Genomic DNA, 20146 nt, shown 5'->3' on the forward strand with positions numbered 1-20146 from the left:
CATGTTTCCAGTCTCTCTCATTCTTCCAGTCCTCGGGAGACTACAATCCCAAACGACTGAAAGGAGTGGATGATGGTCTAAATGCTAATAACGGCAACAGACTGCAAAGCAGTTACTGTGCTGTGCAAAGAGTGGGGAACAGAGAGGTTATGATGTACTTGTATGAAATGCAAATGTTTTACTACCTGGAAGTTAAATACATTGCTAAGACATAAACAGCTCTCATAACAGCAAGTAGAGCTCACAGATAAGTACACAGTAAATACAGGGGCAGCGGAGCACTCCTCCTGGTGCGGTGCAGTTTCATCCGTGTATCAGCACCTCCCTACCTCACTCCTCTGGGAAGAGGCACCTTACCAGCGGTCATGCGACAAACGCCGGCTCAAGGGACTAGGCTTTACTGTGAGTTAAAGTTGTGCTTGAACAAAAGCTGCACTAGGTCCTCTACGGTAGTGTTGGCAGTTCAAGGGGAAAGGAGGTAGGGAGGAAAGGAAGGGGAGGGATAACCCACCCCCTCTTTGTACAAAATACAGAAAGAAGCGAGAGGCTGTGCAACAGCCACTTACCCAGTGTGTTGTGGACGCCATCAGCTTCCTCTTTCACACTTTCATCCAGGCGCTCTAAATTCTGGACCAACAAGGCCACGACCTGGCCCTCCACCTAAATCACAGGGTCATGGGAAAGATAAAAAGATAAGAAAGAAGACTGAAAAAAGGAAGATGAAGGAGAAAGAACGGGGAGGTTAATAAATAATAAAAATCAGTAAGCCCTACTGAAACATCCTGCCAGACATGATCAGAAGACATTAACAATCTTGCTCTAAAATCTCAGAGGGAGCAAAGGAATCACCAAGTAAATCTGCCACTATGTTTGTCCTAATTAATTAAACAACTTTTGTGTTTCCTACTAAACAGAAAAACATCTGGAGGAAAACACGCACCTTGTCACAGTCTTATTTCCTGAACCAGCCTGATTGATTTATAATCCCTCAGAATTCTGAAGTGCGAGGCACCGCAAACCACCACGGATGGGCTGGCTGTCAGCTCTGCAAGCAGCTCCACTTTCAACTGTTTACTGCTGGTCTGCCTACATCTCTGTTGTATCTTCCACCTCAATAGGTACAAAAAGCTGAAGGAACAATGCTCACACACGCAGATACAAATCCAAAAGCTGAACGATGACCAGTTAAAGCCTTGCATTTAAATCCTAGCAAGATGAACGTACCAAGTTGACCGCAGCAAGCTAACAAAACCGAGACAAATCAACAGCAGGAGCAGGAACCCACATCTCCAGGTGGAGCCTCCTAATCAAAAAGCTAACACAAGAAGTATGCTTTTAAAGCTGCAACTGGACAGAGTCCAACTTGACTTTGGCTAACTTTCCTTTGCGGACATGAGCTTGGAAAAGTTAAACAAAATTACATTTCCAATTCAAACACTGTTAACTAGCTTTGGGCCCAGTGAACACGTGGAAAGAACACAAGTATCAGCTGCTGTGGAAGGCAATGCAACCATCTTCACAGATACCCTATATGATAACTACTTTCTTTAAAAAAAAAAAAAAAAAAAAAAATCTAAAAAGCAGATATCTAAACATTTCTCCCAAGATATGCCTGACCTGTTTCTTTCAAAAAGGACAATATAACCTCTAAAACTTGGCTATTATCAGTGGGCTGGTGACAAGGAAAACAGAGAAAGAACTTTGCTTGATTTACTACCTCTCTGCACATTTTACAGAAAACACCTTCTCTAGCAGTTCCTCTCCACCATTTCATTCACCCAGCAATCTTTCCATGAAGGCAGAGTAATTAAGAACAGCCCAGAGGCCAGCTGGAGGAACTCGGCTCCGGGCCACTGTCATTAACCTTTGGAGGGTAACATTATAGTGACTGGGCAAGAAGGATTGTAGCAGAAAACAGAGCAGCCAAACAAAGCAAACAAAAGAAAACCCATAATTCCCTGTCTTTCAATTTCAACATAATAGTTACAGAACGAGACACAGCCACAGTGATTCACAAATGCAGCAGCTCACTAGCAGAAGCTGCCCGAAGGTAGGACAGATGTAAATCTCAAGTTTTGCTGGGCATTGCTTCTCTGGAGGGCTTCTGCTCGGTTCGGCATCCTCCTCCCGCAGCCGAGGAGCAGGAGGCATCCAGCACAAACGCCAGGAAAAGGGGAAGTCCACCACCACGGAGGCCAAGAGGCACTCGGGAGAGTTAGCCAGGCAGGCAGCACTTAAGACTGAGCAATGCATCTTCTACTGCAGGTAGATCATTTTCTGGGGTTGTTTAATCTCTACGCCAAAAAGGATCATTACCTCTAAACCCTCCTCCACCCTTAAAATGCATTAGCTCTGTTACATGAAAACTTTCAAGCTTTTACTTCTGGTTAAGAAAAACGCGTACCCTCACTATAACAATGGATGTTCCAGTTCAAGCACACATTTTTGGGTCTGAAACAAGAGTTACTGGGTAGAAGACTACTGGTCTCCCATGCAAAAGGTTAGACTGAAAGACCATAACGGCCTCGCTGTCCTTCAGATAACAATCTGAGCCCTGCCACAAACTTCCATTTTTCACGGGTGAACAGAGGTCACCCTTTTCCGCAAGAAGGAAGAAAAATCCAAATCAGGCTCCTATTTTCAATAGGACACTGTCCAAGTCACAAATATTACTTCATTCTCTCTCCCTGCAAGAAAAAATCTCCCAGCCTACACAAATTTTGCAATATGAGCGTGTTCCTTCCAAAAAAGAAGTGGCAGACAAGGCGCAAGAAGAACCTACTCCCCAAACTCCGGCATTCCATCAAAAACACCCATTGTGGTCCTCAATACAGCATTTCAGGTACAAGAGAGCAGGCTCCTCAACTGGCTAACTTCATCGTGGTGTTGGCAATACGGATAACCACAGCTGCAGGAAGCGTGGCAGTTCAGAGTATTCGCCGCTGTGCTGTATAAGGCAGACGTTGTTCAGGCATTGAAATAATCCAGAGTTTACTACTTACTAGAGCATCTATGAGGACTTCAGCTCCTTCTTCACTCTCATGGAGAGTATCTATATCAGTCAGTTCTTGAAGCAAGTCTACCACAGCTATGGAAACATGTGCTAGGTGTTAAGGACAACCAATACAGAGGCAGACACATTTAATATCAAAAGCAGATGGCTCTTAGGCCAGCATGCTCACGACACAATCCAAAACAACTGGTAATACATTACAGCAGTGGAGCACAGGAACGCCAGAGCCAAAAGCACAGAGGCTACTTCAGCAGACGGTCCTCATAAGCACCAAAACCAGGGAATCCTAACAATCAGGAATGATAAAAACAAACGTGATCGTGTGCTTACTGTATCAGGCAATTTTACTGTTTCTTGATGATACTTATTTTTTTATTTTTTCAAATCAAAATTGCTAGAGTTGGAATAACTAGGCACCATCTTGCATTGTTAAGATTGAATATAAGCAAAGAGAAATGAGTTACAATAATCTGATTTGGGTGTTCTGCTCTCAGCGATACCCCTGCTAACCCGATACGGCACGCACCTAACAAGGCCGCTGCAGGAAGCAGGAGCGATCACCCCCTTCTGCCTGGCCCAATTAGGACAGCATGCTCTTCTAACCACAGACCTCGCAGGAACAGCATAGCTTCTGCCAGCCCAATTTTCACTCATTAACTCTGGGCTGCAAAACACACGGTTCCCCTGACTGCTACACAGCTCTCTTGTACGACGAGACGTATTCCACCTCATTAGACCCACTTTCCTATTCTCTCAGACACGCTGATCAATCCTGCCCGAGTCCCACTGGGGCAGAACAGGATACGCAGTTTTCTGCATGTCCTATATAACAACTTTGTGATGAATCTCTTTAAAATGCAAGGCTAACAATCCAGCCTCCCAGTTCTCCTATTTGTGCATTTGCTCAGACACACAAGCAGCAGTAGGAGAAGTATTTCCATATATCTTTTCTGAGCAAGGTTTCAGTCGTGACTTATCTAGTCTCAGGAAAGACTGTAAGAGCGCTGCCTGTCCCAGTCCCAAGTTAACCTATGTCTAGGCGCTGCAGAAGATGTTTATCAGTAAGACTACTACTTTCTTTATACTCTACAGCACTCCTTAACCAAGCCAAAGCTATCTGTACATTTTCTTGATGGGCAGACGTCACTTCCAGTTACAACTGCCATCAGGAACCAAACAGAAGGGTGGTTACTCCTGACTGGGCAGTCACTCGTGCTTATACAAAAACATGGTCAAAGACGCCAGGAGACAATTTTTAAAAGCGAGTTGGAGCGCAACTCAATAAGCAAGTTAAGAGAAAATAACCTGCCTTACGTTTATTCCGCAAGGAATCAACTATTAATTAACAAAAGCTGGAGGAACGGGCCAATAGGAACCTTGTGAAGTTCAACAAATGCAAAGGCCTGTTCCTGGGAGGGAACGAGCCCACGCCCTGGGGCTGACTGGAGAGGTAAGCTCTGCAGAAGAGAATCTGGAAGTTCTGGTGGACAAGTTGAAGGCAAGTCAGCAGCGTGCCACCACAGTGACAAAGGCTAATCACAGACTGCACTGCATTAGCAAGAGCAAAACCAGCAGGTCAAGAGAAGGAACTCTTACCTCCTGCTTGGCACTCATGAGGCAACATGTAGAGTATTTTGTTCAGTTGTGGGCTCTCCCAATAAAAGAGAGACCTTGACATACTGGACTCAGGAGAGTGGACGACCACTGAGATGGTTGGGGGCTAGCACATGATGTATGAGGAAAGACTGAGGGAATGGGGTTTGATCAACCCATAGAACAGAAGGCTAAGGGAGGAACTAACTGAAGACTACTGCTACCTGCTGGGTGCTATAAAGACAACTGAGCCAGATTTTTCTGAGAGTGCACAGCAAAGAACTCTAGCAGTCAGAGGAGTTCATCTTGCAGGGCATTCCTGTCTAGGGAGCTTCTGTTGAGGCTTCCCGTCAGAGTAGCAGTTGTCCTATAAAATTTAGGAGATAGAAAAGCAAAACGTCACTTGAAGCTTTCCTGTCTTTCATTAATAAAATCTTGTCGGTGAACATCTTTCATTCACATGTTTTGTGTAAAACTCCATGAATCATTCAGCAGCTTATTTGCTCCCCCTGGACATTGCTTTTGTCTCCTTGCATTAGTCCCTCAAGACACTACATTTAAATCACATCTGAAGAGCCATTGTTTAGTTCTCTCCTTGAAAAACTCATTTTTAAAATCTTTTTCCATTTGTTTTAACAAAAAGTCATTAGAAAACCTGAGCTGTAGCAATTTAGTTTTATGTCTAAATAGTGTTCACTTTAATAGTGTTTCTATCCTGTACATAAGCAGCAGCACAGTGAAGAGGCATTACTACAGCCTGAGTCCTGCTTCCAACGGATCTGAAAACACTTCAGCAGTTTTATAACAAAAAATATACTTTTCCCAAAATTGCAATTCACAGGCCAAATTTCTACCCGTAAACTAACTCACAGGCAAGTTGCAAACCAATTAAAAAGAGTTCACAGTGGAAATACTGACAAGTCTTTGACAGCAGCAGCAACCCTAGGACACAGCTTTTCATGGCTGAAAGGACAAAGCAAGCTGTATTCCTGTGCACTCCAGCTATGAATCAGCTCTGCTATCCCAGTCAAAATCCCCATAGTTTATATTTTCCCTGTGAATGAGAAATTCAGCATAAGCTTTTAATGCCATGCACATAGTACACAAAAAGCCTGCGGTGCCTGGCAAAGAAATAAGTAATGAAACTGTGGTAGCCATGAAACTGGTTATGCATGGTAGGTGTTTCCCACTGTACAGCAGTAAATTGTTAACAAACATTTACTCGAGAGTAATTTCCATTACAGATCACAGATAAGGAAAGCTGTGGTGTTTGCTGTTTTGCAGGGGCCAGCATTCACCACATCAAGGTTCAGCTAGATACAAGTCAAAATACCCAAACACGTAAGCAGCGCTTTCTAATATAAACCGGTATGCAATAAAATATTTATGTTTTTATCTTCTGATCACTGCACCCACTTAGAAAGAATGAATTATGAATTCTTAATACATAGTATGATAAGGAAAAGTGCTAAAAAAGAAAACCAAGATCTGTGCATCGGACCCCAACATTTAGTACTAACAGTCCTTTTAACATTGCATATTTCAAAACACCTCAGAAAAGCTGGTAAGTATTATCTACTTCTTTACACATAAAGAAAAGAAGAAAAGAATACATTACTTTCCTAAGGTCATGAATCAATAAAAAGGAAAAAAGAAAAGCCTGCTGTAGTCCCAAGTCTAAGTCCAGTGTCCTTTCCACTGGGCTTCACTGCTCCCTCCATTCACTAATGTTTTTCAGCACACAGACACACGATCTCTCAAATCGTGTCAGAATTTTTCAGCTTAATCAACTGTAGAACATTTTCCAAACAATGCAGGCTGAGCTCTACTTTTAAAGACTGCACAATGGTAAGCCAGGCATAGTTCTATTTATCAGCTGATGGCTAAGCATCAAGGCGCCAGGATATTCAGAAAATGACACTGGTTTTGTTCAAAACTACCAAAATCTTTAACAGTATCTGAGATGTCCTCAGATCTTCAGAGGAACAAGAGACAGGTGTACACAGGGGTCAGGTTCAGTGACACAAGAACTAACTGAGCATGGAAATGTCTCTGGATATTTATGTAACCAGAGGGGCGACCCACAACCTCAAGCTCTGAGCACACCAAATCAAAGGTACGGACATGTGAAGAATTTATCACATTTACAAACTCAGGTGTAGCACTGTGGTGAGCTAGTTCATGGCAAATAGCTGAAAGTGTGACAGCTCAGCTCTCAACAAAAAGGGGTAAATCCGTTTCATTTTTACTGAGGGCTACTCCAGACAAGGTTTGCACACAGTTCAAGGCTATACGCTACGAAGCCCATACCTTAGCTTTTTCTGTATTGTTCATCTGTTCACTCTCTAACGCAGCCACTCAAACCTAGATGAAAGGGTCATAAAACAAGAAAGGAGAATAACAGCACTGAAAAAAATTCAGAATCAATATTACTTGAACAAAGAAGGCTTTCACTTGGGGGGGGAAAAGACATAAATTCAGTGCGGTGAGAAAGAAGAGAAAAACACATACAGGAGCCTGTGAAAGCAGGATATAAGAGATTACAGAAAAGTCTGTCGAAAGCCTCTCACATGAGCATTGCTTTAACAACTGAAGGATATCTGTGTTGTCGTGGCCCAGCAGCCCGAGCAGAGACTGCACAGCGTTCAGCTCCACCAGCAGGTGATACAGGTCTGGCATCGTCGCGATCACATGCATTTCCTGAATGATGTCATTTAAATCCAGTTCGGACTCCATGAACCTGAGGCAAGACAAAAATGGTTAATAAAAAGGCAAAAAGTACAGCAGTTGTGTTCAATGCACAGCACTTTTCAAAACAGAGACCACCACCTTCCAGGAGATACCAGGTAAGACTCGTCACCCCAGCGGCACGTGGCCCCGGCATTTCTGATCCTTTGGGGTCACGTCAACGTCACCGAGTCCAGAACTCCTAGAGGCAGTCTGTGCCTCATCCTGTCCTATGCCTGCCCCTTGAAGTTTAATCACGTAGTAGGACAAGCCTTCCTACTATCTAATCAACATAGAGCAAATAAGCAGATTTGTTCCAATTCTGTAAATCAGTTCCAGAACTTAAAAAAAAAAAAAAAAAAAAATCAAGCGGTTGTAGCTACACATGAAAAAAACCCTGCATATAAAATAAATTCTCCAGAGTGATGCACCTTCCCTAGCTACCACATATTAGTATGTGGGTTGTATTAGTCTGAAGTAAAGTCCATAAAAAGAATAGCAAACTGGACAAAAAACAACGGCACTCAAGTATAGGAAGAAATTTATATAATGTGAATAACAAAACTCGATGAAAGGAGGAAGAGGCTCACTAGAACCGCAGGCGTGGACACACACACAAAGCCTGGCTTCCAGACCCCCTCCAGCTGTTCCGCTCACCACAGCATCTGAAAGCTCCGTAATATGAAATTATTTTCTTCCCACACAGACCGCTGACTGCATATGCAAGCACAACGCCTTCACACAAAATGATGGCATGAAATCTTTAATTATTTGGAAAGCAAAACTCACCAATCCAGGACCTCAACCTTTCAGCCCACTCCCCAAACACCTACCACCCACCTATCCGTGAGGAAGAGACCACTGCTCGGAAACAGTGCAGAGGAGGAGCCCCCTGAAAAACGAGAGAACTGCAGCGTGGCTGATGACCCTCCGATGCCAACTGCCAAGGGGACTGATGTTGGGAGAGCTCGTTAGTGCTCGCTTTTTGAGAACCAAGCCACTTACCTAAACCAAAATTAACGAAACCTTATTGCATTTGTGCGCTCCCAAAATAAAAACAACATCAACTCGGGTTTTAGTACTGAAGTTTCATAATATATAATATTAACAGCAGCAAGAATTCAATAAACTAGAACTTTTCCCTTCATTGCTAATTATTCTCTTCATGCTGCCGGCCATATACTGGCCACCACCAGAGTCTCGATCATGCCATTTTTAATTAACGAAGTTAGGTTGAAATACAGTTTAGAAGAACTGCATGGCAATAACTGCTGTTACATAAGCCTTACGTAACTGCAAACACCTGTGTATTCCAGAAATTGATTTAGGGCTGAAACCTAAAATCAAAGGAAAAAAGGGTAATAGAGAGGGGCCAAGCATAATCTTACTTCTCTGGATTGTCAGGAAACTTAATCCGCAGCTCCTGGTTTTTGTAAGATCTCTTCTCAAAGGTGAGAATCATCTTCTTCACTGAACTTTCATCCAAAGGTTCCTCCTAACCAAATCAGAAAGGGCAGAAAACAGAGCTTAGGACGGTTGGAACAATTACCCGGCAAAACGCAAAAGAGCACAGAAGAGCGAGTCCAGCGACGTGGTGAGACTGCAGTCGGGCTCAGACCCTTCAGGAACAAACGGCCACCCCTGGCAGTCCCACTGCAGAAAGCTGCCAAAAACCTCATATACCATTGCTGTTCATTTATTGATTTACTCCAACTCTGACCTGAGCAAGCTCCCCAGAGCAAAACCTTGTAAGTCAGGTTTTTATAAACCAGGGGTTTACCAACGGAAGGTTCTTTGGAAAAGAACCAGAAGAGCTTCCCTACACTTTCTGAAACCAAATATCAATGAAAACAAAAAAAGCAGTTTTGCAATGGCTTATCTTTCTTGAGCTGTTCTTTTACACCTGTTATTACCTGGCACCATCAGTGCGTATTGAGGCTTTTTGCTTCTGACACATTAATCTGCATTAGCAGTTTACGCCCATGGATAGTTTCTTTTCAGAAGTCCATTGTGCTATTTCTTTTTGTAGGTTTACGTTTAACTGCCCTGAGTTTATGTTCTTTTGTATTTTCCTCACTTGGATAAGCTTCCACTTCTATTTTAAAGTCTTTTTCTAAAGAAAAAAAAAAAATCAATATTTTACTCTAGTACTTTCTTTTTCTTTTTTAAATTCTTCTAAGGTGTTTCTCAGTTGGCATTATACATTTACTGTACAGCAGTAATATAACTTTAGTTACCTCCCTGACACCTACAAACACGATTCTGTTATTTTCCTTGTTTCACGATCTTAATGCACTTCTTTTATTAAAACACTGATGATATAGATTTTCTTGTGTAACCTCTTCCCTCTCCTCTATTTGACTATGTTACAATCACTATTAAAGAGAAGTTCTCAAAACAAAAACCAAACCAGACCCCTTCACATCTTAAGCCAAGTTTCGTGTCCCATCTCCTGTTCAGGATTAAATGAAGAGTTGCTTCTGGTGTTGAAGATTCTTTGGTTCATCACTCTAAGCAGCAATCTTGTACAAGAGAGAAAATTTCTATTTCTTCAGCAAACTCCATTACAATAACAACACCAGTCCAAGTCTCCCGTTATTATTGGATTTCCTACGTACTCAAGCCCAGCCTGTCTTAGCACCATCCCACTCATGTCACCATCTCACTCACGTTCAGGTAATCGATACTACAGTGCCCAAACCATATTCTTCCTGCAATGGGATTTCAATCCACAAAGATACCGTCACACGTGCTGACACTGCTTCCTTCTATTTTATTTGATTCTTTGTTTTCTCTAACATATATCACTACAATATCTCCATTAGGATCGGCTTTGTATCTTGTATTTAATTTGCATTCAGTATTACAGTGTCCTACAGATTAGCTTCCTTCCATCAAATTTACCGGTACAAAGCGCACTTTGATGGCGCTTACATTAACTGCATTCCAAGACAATAAACAAGAGATTTTGGTTCTAAAGAAACCTTGGACTTCCAGCCCTTAAAATGTCTGGATGGGAGAATGCCACTTGACAAAGACGAGGGACTTGTACACTGCAGGAATCCACAAGACTCTAGCCAGTCAAGAGGATTTTTGGCTACGTCCATTCATCCCCGTTGGAGCTCAAATGCTACAGAAATCCTGCATTATCTTTCTCCGCTATCAGCAACAACTGTAATGGCAATAGCTCAACATCAAAAAAAACAAGGGAGATTTTTCAGAGACGAATGCTAGCAATGCTGTATACAAAGGACAATGATATTTTACAAACCTACATGATTCTGCAGTGGTGAATATCACTCGTTTTTTTATCAAACAGGACACAGACAGCAGGAAGCAAATATCTTCTCAATTTATACCAATCCATGTGTCACATTTATAAAGTGATCTTTTCCCTGGCCCTTGGCAGAAAGGCCAATGCTGCATTGGATTTCTGTCTCCAAGGCTTGAAATCATTTACCCTTGACAGCTGCTACCCCCCTCCTCTGACCCAAGACCTTTCTTGTATAGCAGAATGTTTGTTTATTTGCTGCTGCTGCTGCACAGCTACAGAGAGGGGGAAGGTGGGAGAAGCTGCATGGCTGGGGGTACAGATGAGAACAATAGAGTCAGGAAACTGGTTAGAATACAGAAACTATTCCCTAAAAATATATTTTAGAAGATGATTTGGGTATTCCCAGCCTAAAACAGAGACTGAAAGCTTTCCCTTCCCCCTCCCTTTTGCCCCCCTCCCCTTAAACCTTCAGAGGATATCTTTGAGAAGCCCCGTTTGAAACTAATGAATACCCCGCAGGGCAGGAAAGTAAACCCATAACCTTAAGCTGTATGAGGCATGTGAAAATCACCAGTTAGTCTCATCAGCTACATGGTAAGACACGGAAATCACAGAGCAGTGATTCAGTGTTTGCTTATTTCCCACTGCCTCCCCTTTCCCACAGGACACTAGTGATTTACTTCCTCCTCTTCCTCTTCTCCATCCCTCTCAATTATCTGAAGAAGTTTCTTCTTCTCGTCATCAGTTTCTTCAAGCGCAACAGACTCCTCTTCCCTGTGACGACTGTGCTCTCGTGCACTAGCTTGTTTCCGACGTGCTTTGATTTCTTCTTCCTCTTCATCACGGGGTCTTTTTGTCCCTCTGTTAGGCTAAAGTGAGAGAAACAAGGTGAGTGAATACAAGTCTTTTGTGACCCTTGCAAACCAGAATACCAATATTGCAAGACATACTGAGGAAATTCTTACCAGTTGTTTAAAACATTTCCTTACACAACACTTAACAACTCTGAAAACTGGAAAGGAAATTAATTTAGTGAAGTGGAACGTCACATGAGTAGATGAATGGCTCTGCCACGAGCTATGTCAACATCCTACCTTGTTTGATCTATGAACACGATTCACGGGAAAATACCTTCATAGGCAGCAAAGACTAGTATTTCAAAAGACAAGAAGTGGCCAAGCTGAACTGCTCAGTGGCTGTACAGCTGACCATCTTAAGGATCCGGAATCGGCTAAGTCAGCTGAGACAACCTCATGTTTTACAGACAGAAGACCAATATGCTCAAGCACATAGCAGTGAAAGATAATTTTTTACCCACCTAGTATGTGAGATTATATTGAATTCTTGTGTGCATCCTAATTCACCTTGACTTCCCCCATCCTTCTGTCTAAAGTTCGCTGACACTTGAATGCAGAATCAGAGCCTAATTTAGAGTATGCAGGACAGGAGTATTGTTGCTTGCTGCAATTCTGCAGGGGCTTGGCACCAGATTAAGCGGTGCCCGTACCTTTATGGTTTGCTTGGAACAACCTATTATTTTATTCCACAATTTCTATTTAATTGTCAAAATCAAAGGTCATTTGCCAGGGACAAGAAAAAGTCCATTAACCCTAATCCCATGTTTTAATTTAGGCAAAAAGGGATGAAAGCATTTGCAATAGAAGAAAAACTCTCTCCCTTCAAAAACTGCAAGGATATTAAATTTGGTCTAGCATATTTTTTTGAAGGACAATCAAGCTGGAACAGGAGTGCTCCATGCTCTGTAACTACAGGAAAACAAAGCTTAATTCTTTACTATTTAAAAGGAGCCTGTGTGTTAAGAACAATGAAAACAATAAGAAAAACATTTTTACTTTCTATCACTGCTCAAGTTGCCTGGTAGATGACTTCGTAACCCCATTAGGTCTAACACTTGTCCAGCCTGTTTCATAAAACATTATCTGGCAGGACGACCCCACTCTTCTGCTCTGTGGGACCCTTCGTCTAAAATCATAAAAGTCACATCATGCTTTCATGGACATAAGGCCCGCTTTTTAACTGAGATTTGGATTCTTCCCGGTTTTGATTCAAAGAAAGATGCAGAGGGAATAGGTGACAGTGTCATTCTCCTGCCAGGCCCAGCACGAGTGCGGGCATCAAGGTGGGAACTTCCAGCTCCCCAGCAGGTTGGGAACTTTTGGGCCCCAGAGGGCAATAAATCTTTCAGGCTCATAAGGCAATCCCGCTGTGATTCTGATTACGATGCACATGCTGCAGACCAGCTACGACTGCTTCTCTGCACAACCCAGAGACCATTTACCTATTTATTTATTTCAATATAAGTGAAAAACTAGCAAATGAAAGCTCTGCTCTCAAGCAAACTCTGCTTTCAAGAGAGATGTAAAAAAAAAACAAACGAAACCAAAGAAAGTCACCCCCCCAAAGCACTTGAAGCGTTAATTATAACGAGAAGCAAACTGGACAGCAGGCTGACCAAGATCACGCTGTTTTCAGGGTTACCATGTCGTCACCACTTTGAGGAAGATGCGGAATCAAGTTTCCCAGACAACATGCTAGCACAAAGCTCTAGATGCTTACTCCCAGCTAGACCTATTCAAACTCTGTTATCTATCTCCTTTCTCCCTACATCTTCTCTGCTGCTTCCATTACGGATGGTACGTTCCTGACTTGAAACTCTTCTAAAGTGCTCCCATGCACTTTTAAAGCAGTTACTCAGCTCATAATTCAATAGCTGTGAAGTAGAAGTATACCCAGAGATGCTTTGAAATGAGAAATTTATTTGCTTGGAAGGTTTTGTGGGTTGGGGGGGTTTTTTGGTGTGGTTTTTTTTTTTTAAAGCAGATTCCTATTATTTATCTTTTAGGTACATTAAAATATAATTTCACATAGATCCATTTGGAAACAAATGTGTCATTGTCAACAACCAATAACTCAAACCCTCCCCAAGCAATCAGAAACCCAACAAAGAGAAGAAAAAGAAAAAAGGTGCTCTTCTAAATGACATAATCTAAGAAAAAAACTTTGGTAAATACATATTCCTTACTCAGTGCCCTTAATGGCACACATGTCTCTGTCCTTCCTATGTCCTTCCACTCACTCCTCGATAATACCCAATTCATCCCAAGCCACCTTTGACAAATTAATGTTACAAACACAGCTATAGAAATTAGCGACATAAGAAGTCCTGAAATTTACAGCAAAAAGCCGTACAAGATTTGCCTTGGATGTGCCCAATTTAGGGAGCCAGAATCTCTTTCCTCACTCTCATTTCTAAACATTAAAAAAGGAACAAAAACCTCAGTGAGACTGCAGCTGTAGTGAGGGACCAAGGGAGCTGGTGGTTTGTCTGATGCAAAGTAATGTACCATGGGAAGAGACTATATCACCAGAACAAAATCTAAATTAAAACTCCATCAGGAAACCAACCCCATTTCCTCTGAGTACACAATCCTTCGTATCAGAATTTACACCCTGTTTCAATCTCAATTATTTTATCCTTTTTTGTATTTGTGCATTGTTGGGGGGAGGAATCTTCTATAATACATAACAGAAATCATTATGATAAATTATGGAAGTGCCCCACGTGCAATTATTAATGCTGCCAACATATTGGCAATAGACAGTAATTGAATTCCTGGGCAAACGCTATTAAGCGGGCATTAAGGTTTTTCCTTTTGTTATTGATGTTATGCAAAACCTTACTAAGAATATTGCAGTTTCCCAACCAGCACTATTAAAACTAAGAAATCAAGGCATAAGTGAAACACCTGGCTTTCTGCTCGTTTTACAAGAGATGCACAGTCATGAACAACTGATTTAAGGCAAGCATTAGCTTCTGTTCATTGATTTCCATCTTTGGTTTGCATTTGTATTTTCTAAAGGACTGTAACCAACCAACAAGAATTAAGCACGTACCATTGTTGCACTGAGACTGGTGCATTTTGCTAAGCAAACACATATATTGTGTCTAAAGACATTTATTTAAATAATTTCATAGCTTCACACACATCTTGTGTGTGTTTTGCCTTTCTAGTAGAAAAGGGAAAGTTAATCATTTGATAAATAAAATGTGGGATTTTTTACTCAGTTGTGCTAAGGTGCATTTGGCAAGAAGATGGAATTCATTAGAAAATGCACAAGAAAAGCATTTTTAAATTGTTTTGTTAGCTAAGCTTAATTTCGTTCCTGTTGAATGCAGTGCATTCACAGTAATTTATCCGAAGACATTTTCATTTAAATCTAACACTGATATCACCACACAAAAAACAACGAATACAAAAGGGTTTTTAAAAAGCTGACATTTATAAAATACAATAAAGTAAACAAAAGCTGGTGATTGGTAAAGGGAGAATTATCTTTCTGCTTCTCTTCTAGTCTTCAGCTGTACTTGCTGTGGATTTTAGCCGACATATCCCAAGCTGTTACAGCCTGGGTCCGAGGCTTCGGGTGGCAGACCTCCTCTAGAAATACACACGGGGCACGGGTCCTCATTTGTGCACAGACACGTAACACAGAGCCTGCCCCTGGGTCCGGGCAGCAGAAACAACAGCACCCGCCTTGTGTGCGGTGAAGGTGAGAGAAATGACATCCTAAATCAAAGAACAATGATCTGCCCAGGGCCCCTGCCTGGCCTCCCTCAAAGCAGTGATTGCACAGCAATATCAGGATTAAGTATCCCATAGAATCTGAAAACATATTGTTTAGGCCCCTGATCGCTTCCAGCCTTCTCCAAACATCAGGAAGGTTTAGAGAAGTCTCAGTAACGGAGTTTCATATTACTAAGACATCTGCTTTGTAAGTAACCTTGTTACTGTGAAGCTCAGAAATTATTTGTTAATGAAATCTGAAATAAATCTTCGTAAGTGATGCAGCTTCTTTTGTGACCACATCTCAGCCGGCTGCAGCCTGCTCAGACGAACCACTGCAGAAAGCTATGCATTAGCTGTCAATTTAGGACTCCTGAAAGCGAGCCCCAAATCTCCAGAGGTATCTTCACTAACTTCTTAATTTTGTTTCCAACATTTGCGATAAACCAGGCTACTATCAATCTTACTTTTCGTTGTTTTTTCTCCCTGAAGCACGACACTTCTAGATGGTGCAGGATCTGAGCGTTAAAAACTGGAAGAACTGGTACCAGGAAAATCCAGAAATCTCAGGAAGTCCCAAGAGCTCCAAAATCACACAAACTGAGGCAAATGAAATGAAAGATGCGCACTGTGCCTACATGGATACAGATTATCACTTTCGGAGAGAATGAACCCCTGTCCTCTCCAGACTCGCTCACGAGGCTCCAAATTGCCCCGAGGAGCACGGCCACCGGGACCCCCGCGGGGAGGTGCGCAGGGCAGGGACCTTCCTCGACAGGCTTTTACACACGCTCCGGTTTGGTGGCCAAAGATAACACATCGAGAAGTAAACTAAAGATTCACTTGCAACCCCGTTAGCGTACCAACACAAGTTCCATAGCGTGGGGCCTGCTCTCCCCAGGAGACAGTGACTGCTCCTCGTTTTAACCCACAGGCAGGACAAGAGCTACCAGGGTAATACGGCTGTAAGTCCTCAACAACCTGCCCGCTGAGCTGCCTCTGCCATCAGATGCATCCATTACATTGCAAATTTACAGTAAGTTATCTACACCAGCAGCAGAAATTATTATGTGCCTCCACTGATAGGCAGAGATCCGTCCCACTACAAACCGCACTCAAGCCATTCAAACAACGAGAAGATCGCCCAGCTCGATGAAGTCAGACCTTATCCCATTATTTACTGCTTCTTTTGTTATTTGATTTTACTAATATTCCATTAAAAAATCAGCAATTTGTTATGATCACTCACAGTGGTGAAATCTGCATTTAATGAGAATTAAAATAATCTCCCTTATTCCCTCCCAAGACAATTGAAAGAGATCTCTGAAAAGAACCGGAGTTGGCTTTGTCCCCTTAATTACCCTCCATAATAGGAGGCCAGACAGAGAGGATCTGGGCACAGTCTTTCTGGGCAGAACAGCAGCAATATTTAATCATCAGTTTAGACCATCTGCAACTGTTTTGCAGAAGCACATAAAGTTTATGGATTCCTGAGCTTTGTATAAACTGCCAGGTGCTGTTTAATTGTATTTTTTGTTGCAAGGGGTTCCTTTTCCCACTCTGACAGACACTTGGTGCTGAATTGGTGGCACAGTGCCTGAAATGTTCCATGCCAAGTTTGGCACTGAGGGAGAACATCTCCTTGATTACGAAAGGGCACAGATGAGGCATTTAGAGGAGACAAATTCAAAACAATGTCAGAGAAAAGCAATTATTTTGGGTTGTGCTGAGGGAAGCTGAGAAGACCGACTCATTTGCAGCAAGAGATTAAAATCAGACAGCGGAGGTGCACAGCACCCATCATCCAGCCCACCCGTCTGACAGCCGGTGCCACCCCTACACCAAGGATGAATGAGGAGATCTTGAGCCAGCCCGCTCCTCAGCCCAGTGCAGGAAAGCTCCCAGACCTGCGCTCGCTCAAGTTCACCTTACAAGACCAGACAGAAAACTGGAGCAGGACAGGAGCTGCTGTACGAGCCACCGCGGCATCCTCCTCCCAGAAGCAGCAGCCCCTCCGCTGGGTACAGCCGGCAGCCTGGAGCAACGCTCACTTCGTTTATCTGCCACGCACAAGTCAGGATCCTGTCTGTGGCACAGGCACAACAGAAGCCTGATTATTCTGAATTTTACACGTTCAGCGGACAAGAGTGTATGTTTCTAAAAATGATACAGGAGGGCACCGGCTTCGCCTGTCTCCGAGAGCCGCAGCAGACGCCTGACGCATGCAGGATGGCAGGCAGCGAAACCTGTGTTTTCCAACCTTTTTTTCCTATCTTTCAGCCAGAAGCGCCCTCACGGAAGGCAATCTCATTTTCTCAGAATCAGAGCTATTTATCTGCCTTCTGCTCCTCCACTCCTTTCACCTGTATTCACCGTTTTACCTAATTCTGGAGGTCTGAATTCACTGACACTGAAATCCAACACTTACTCTAAAGCATTAGCTCATCTACTGACAGAAGAATCATCTGTATTCAGGTGAGAGACCAGAAGAGCACAGAGCCAGGACAAACCCTTCAGGAACAATTGCAGTAGTTGGTTGAAAGCTACAGAATGTTTTGTCCCACAGCTAAGAATAACTTCAGCAGCAAGAAACGACATTAAAATTTAAATACCCAGCAGCTAAGCAGCATTTCTTTACCTCTAGCCCCCATAGAATACAGCCCCACATTGTCGTAAGCAATTACCGACACCACCGTATAGAAAGCTCATCCAACGGAAAGCTGTACAAAACCAAAGTGATCAAAGCAAAGTGGATGCGTGCTTTCCTCCAGAGCGGAAGGGAATCCTGCAGACTTCACATTTTCAGAGCAAGAGAAAAACCAACAAACAAAAACTCAAACTAGAACCTGGTTAAAAAATTACAACAAACAGAAGTTCAATGCAGGTTTACCTTTCTGTGCCTTAGGTATAAATTGCATCACAGAACAAGTAAAGGACAGCATCATGAACCATCACTGAGGCGGAGAAGACCAAAGAATTAAAGGAACACGAGAAATGATCATTCTAATTTGATATTGAAAAGTCACAGAAAAAAGGGTAGGTAGAGAAATACAAAAGTAGAGCAGGTCTCAGAAGGGCAGCGCTACGCTGTCAGCACCGCACAAACGGATGAAGCAGGAAGGCTGTTAGGGACAGTCAGAGCAATCCACACAAGGAAATGTCCCGGAGCGGAATCAAGCAGGAATCTAGTGGAGTTCTCACAGAAAGACTGTTCTTACAGCCATGCTCCAGAGTGTTTTGATACCACTGGGAAAAGAAGATGGGAAATTTCTCACACCCAAAGGTAACTCTCGCTTTTTCCCTGTGCCTCTCAAAATAACCCATTCTGAAAGTACAAACACGTACTGAGCAGTAGGATGCTCTTTTCGCCTCTGAACACGTGCAGTGCCTCCGCAGACTAACGCATACCAGGACAGCACGTAGGAAGGAGTTCCATAAAGAATCCTGTGTTCTGAATTAAGAAGTGGATCTAGTCACCTAACTCGCACACTCAATTACTTACAAGGTAGATAACATCTTTGAGTGCTTTTCTTACCCACTGATTCAGCAGGGAAACACCGCTGCTGCAGCTTGTCTGAGAACGAGAGTAAAAACCAACGCTATTGCACGCACAAATCGCAGCGAAAGTCTCAAAACATTATTGCAAACCAGTGCTCTCCTTCCCCAGTCCACAGGGGAACGTGCTAAACCCACTCTCGTGACAATAAATACACGATTTACCACATCCACTTATAAACTCACCTCCAGACAACGAACGAGCAATGATCACATGCCGAGAGGAGAAAAACACTCACAAGATAAAAGGAAACTTTTATAAGAAGGAAAACTTTTTCCAAAGACTTTGATAAAAATCAAATTAAATGGGTTTTGTCATAAAACGGGTAGGAAAAAAGAACGCAAGCCATGAAACAAGCACAGGCTTTACTTCAGGAACAGGCGGACACCAGCGAAGACGTCAAGCCGTGCCCGTCCGTGGAAGAAACGGCATCAGCAGAGCCATCTTGCCGGAGAGCCCCCGGTAACCGGGTCCCACCGGGGCACCGCTTCTCCGAAGCGGGGGAAGAGACCCCCAAAAGTTCACGACACCGTAACCGGGTCCCGTGAGGGCGCACCCAGAGCGGCTGGGCAAGCTCTGCACGGCGGCCCGCCCCAGGCCCGCGGCCGCGACCGGAGCTGGAGCGGCGCCGGGCCCGGAGCTGCCGCGCCGGCGGGGCTACGGGCGAGGGCACCTCCGCGCTCCCGGCCGGGGCGCTGGGGGACCGCGGCCTCTGCCACCCCCAGCACGGCCCGGCCAGGGCCGCGCTCGTCCCTCCCCAGCGCGGCGGCAGGAAGGGCCGGGGCTGGCCCGGGGCTGTTCCCCGCGCACCGAGCGCTCCCACCGGCGCGGGGAGCCGGCCCGGGCCCCGCGGGAGCAGCCGGGCCCCGCCGCCCTGACGGGCCCCGCCACCGCGCCCCGGGAGCCGCCGCGGGGCCGCTCACCTGGTAGCTGAGCAGCTCCCCCACGTCCATGGCACCGACCAGGCCCCGCCACCGGGAAACTGTCGCCAACGACCGGGGCCGCGCGACACCGTGCCGTAAGGCAGGGAGCGCAGGCGAGCCGGGAGGGCGCCACTCTGCCGGAAAGCGAGTAGGGAGGGCTGCTGCCGGAAAGCGAAAGGCGGGGAGGCGCCACACTGCCGCAAAGCAGCGCCGGGATGCTTGCGGGCGGGAGAGGGCCGAGGGCCGGGCAGCCCTGGCGCGGCGTGGGTGAGGCGGGGGCGGCAGCCGGGCCCCACGGGCCGTGCCGACCCCGGGGGCCACCCCACAGCCCCGCGGCTGCGGCAGCGGCTCAGGGGTCCCAGGGGCTGGACCCTGCCCTGCCCCTGGCCCGGCCACCGCGGTCCCCCCCCGAGACCTCCCGCCCGTCCCACGGCGGGCTGGGCCTGCTGCCGCGGCCTGGTCGGGGCAGCTGCT

The 20146-nt window shown here is 44.5% G+C and overlaps 1 protein-coding gene across 1 annotated transcript in view; it reads right to left on the minus strand.

The window, feature by feature from the left end:
* Positions 1-19732, minus strand: part of CTNNBL1 (catenin beta like 1) — a 55898-nt gene extending 36166 nt beyond the window's left edge. Inside the window, exons 1-6 of the mRNA XM_050907438.1 lie at positions 19673-19732; positions 11288-11476; positions 8722-8828; positions 7207-7346; positions 3003-3100; positions 567-660 (exon numbers count right to left, since the gene is read on the minus strand). Of these exons, the coding sequence (XP_050763395.1) occupies positions 567-660; positions 3003-3100; positions 7207-7346; positions 8722-8828; positions 11288-11476; positions 19673-19702 (658 nt within the window). The 5' untranslated portion in view covers positions 19703-19732. The remainder of the gene's footprint in view (positions 1-566; positions 661-3002; positions 3101-7206; positions 7347-8721; positions 8829-11287; positions 11477-19672) is intronic.
* Positions 19733-20146: the final 414 nt, after the last annotated feature.

The sequence above is a fragment of the Gymnogyps californianus genome, chromosome 17, assembly GCF_018139145.2.
Source record: "Gymnogyps californianus isolate 813 chromosome 17, ASM1813914v2, whole genome shotgun sequence".
Classification (NCBI taxonomy): Eukaryota; Metazoa; Chordata; class Aves; order Accipitriformes; family Cathartidae; genus Gymnogyps; species Gymnogyps californianus.